This window comes from Ursus maritimus, unplaced genomic scaffold (assembly GCF_017311325.1).
Source record: "Ursus maritimus isolate PB19 unplaced genomic scaffold, ASM1731132v1 scaffold_27, whole genome shotgun sequence".
In the NCBI taxonomy this organism is placed as follows: Eukaryota; Metazoa; Chordata; class Mammalia; order Carnivora; family Ursidae; genus Ursus; species Ursus maritimus.
Window position 1 is genome coordinate 39,242,799 of NW_024425230.1, and position 1,397 is coordinate 39,244,195.

Consider the following 1,397-nt stretch of genomic DNA (forward strand, 5'->3'; position numbering starts at 1 on the left):
GGGGGGCGAGCTGCCGGCCAGAGTCCCCGCCCGCGGCTGCCCCCACGCGCTCGTGGCCCCCGCGGGCTCCCGCCCCTCTCGGGCCTCTCCTCAGCCGGCCGGGCCGTCGGGCCGCGGGAAACAAAGGAGCCGCCGCCGCTCCACCCGCCGCGCCCGCCCGAGCCCGCCTCACCGCGTACCCCTCCCCAGCCGCCGGGCCCGGCTCGCCCTCACCCCTTTCCGGGTCCGCGCGCCGGCCGCCCGCGGCCCCTAGACGGCAGGCCCTGCGAGGCCGGGGCCTCGGGTGTGCGGCAGGGCCGCTCCGGGGCCGCACTCACCGCTGCAACACCAGGACGACGGGGAGCCGTTGGGGAACTTGGCTGAGTCCGGAGCGATGCAGACGCTGGAGCTGAGGTGCGGACACTCCATGGCCACGAGTAGGACGGCGAGGAAGACCGAGGCTCGGGGACTTGGAGACGTCGGGGCGGAGGGGCTCCGAAGACTCCGTCTGGGGTCGCTCCTCGCCGGGCGCTCGGCCGACGGCGGCTGCGTCCCGAGCCCTTGCGTCAAAGAAAGCAAAGGCTTCCGGGCGCCGGGTTTTCTCACCCGCCGTCTCCAGAAGCCCCGCTCCGAAGAACGTGGAATTCCGGCATCCGGGTTCTACCTCCACCCCTAGGCTGAGGGCTTCCGTCTTCCCAGGCCGTCCCTGCCCCGCCCCCAGACTGGCCCCGCCCCAGACCCGCCCCCGCCCCCGCCCACTCCCGTGGGGTGGGGTCCCGGAGCGCGCGGGCGGGTGGCCCTGAGATTCAGGCTCCGTTCGCGAGTGACTTCCCAACTTTGCCGCACGCGGCGGCCGCGGCTTCTCCCCCCACCCCCGGCGCCGGTAAGGGTGGGGCGCCAAGCCCCGGCACGCCGGGCAGGTCCGCTGCGTTTACCGCGGCGGAAAGAGTGCTCTCAGAGAAGCTGATACTGCGTGTGGTGTGGTGGTCTGACGACACTGTGGTAGAAAAATCTAGCCACTCAGGAAAGTGTGAAGAAGAAAATATTAACCACTCGGGCAGACAGACAGGCATTATAGGTCCCATTTTACACACGAAAACACCAGCTCAGAGAGGTTAAGGTACAGGCTCCCGGTGGCCCAGCGGGCTGCGTCGGTCCCAGAGCAGTCCCGATTCAGTGTTACCCTCCCTGCAACAGGTGCGATGCTAATGCAGTTCTAGGTCCTGAACACGTGGCCTGTAGCCAGCCACCTGGGTACTGTGTGGCTGGGCCCGCGAGTGCGCCCACGAACCTGGAATCTTGTCACCGTGACGCACCATCTGCGTTACCTGGAGCACGTGGTTGGACTCTCAGACCTCACTCACCAGTGGAGGTTCAAGTGGGATAGATGTAACCTGGGTTTGCTGAGCGCGAGGTCC

The 1,397-nt window shown here is 68.7% G+C and overlaps 1 protein-coding gene across 3 annotated transcripts in view; it reads right to left on the minus strand.

Annotated features, from left to right (window-relative positions):
* USP3 (ubiquitin specific peptidase 3) overlaps positions 1 to 648 on the minus strand; it is a 98,478-nt gene extending 97,830 nt beyond the window's left edge. The window contains exon 1 of one of the 3 annotated variants that reach the window (XM_040643137.1): positions 318 to 648. In XM_040643137.1, the coding sequence (XP_040499071.1) occupies positions 318 to 408 (91 nt within the window). In that variant the 5' untranslated portion in view covers positions 409 to 648. The remainder of the gene's footprint in view (positions 1 to 317) is intronic. The other 2 variants (XM_040643138.1, XM_040643139.1) reach the window with 2 other exon arrangements.
* Positions 649 to 1,397: the final 749 nt, after the last annotated feature.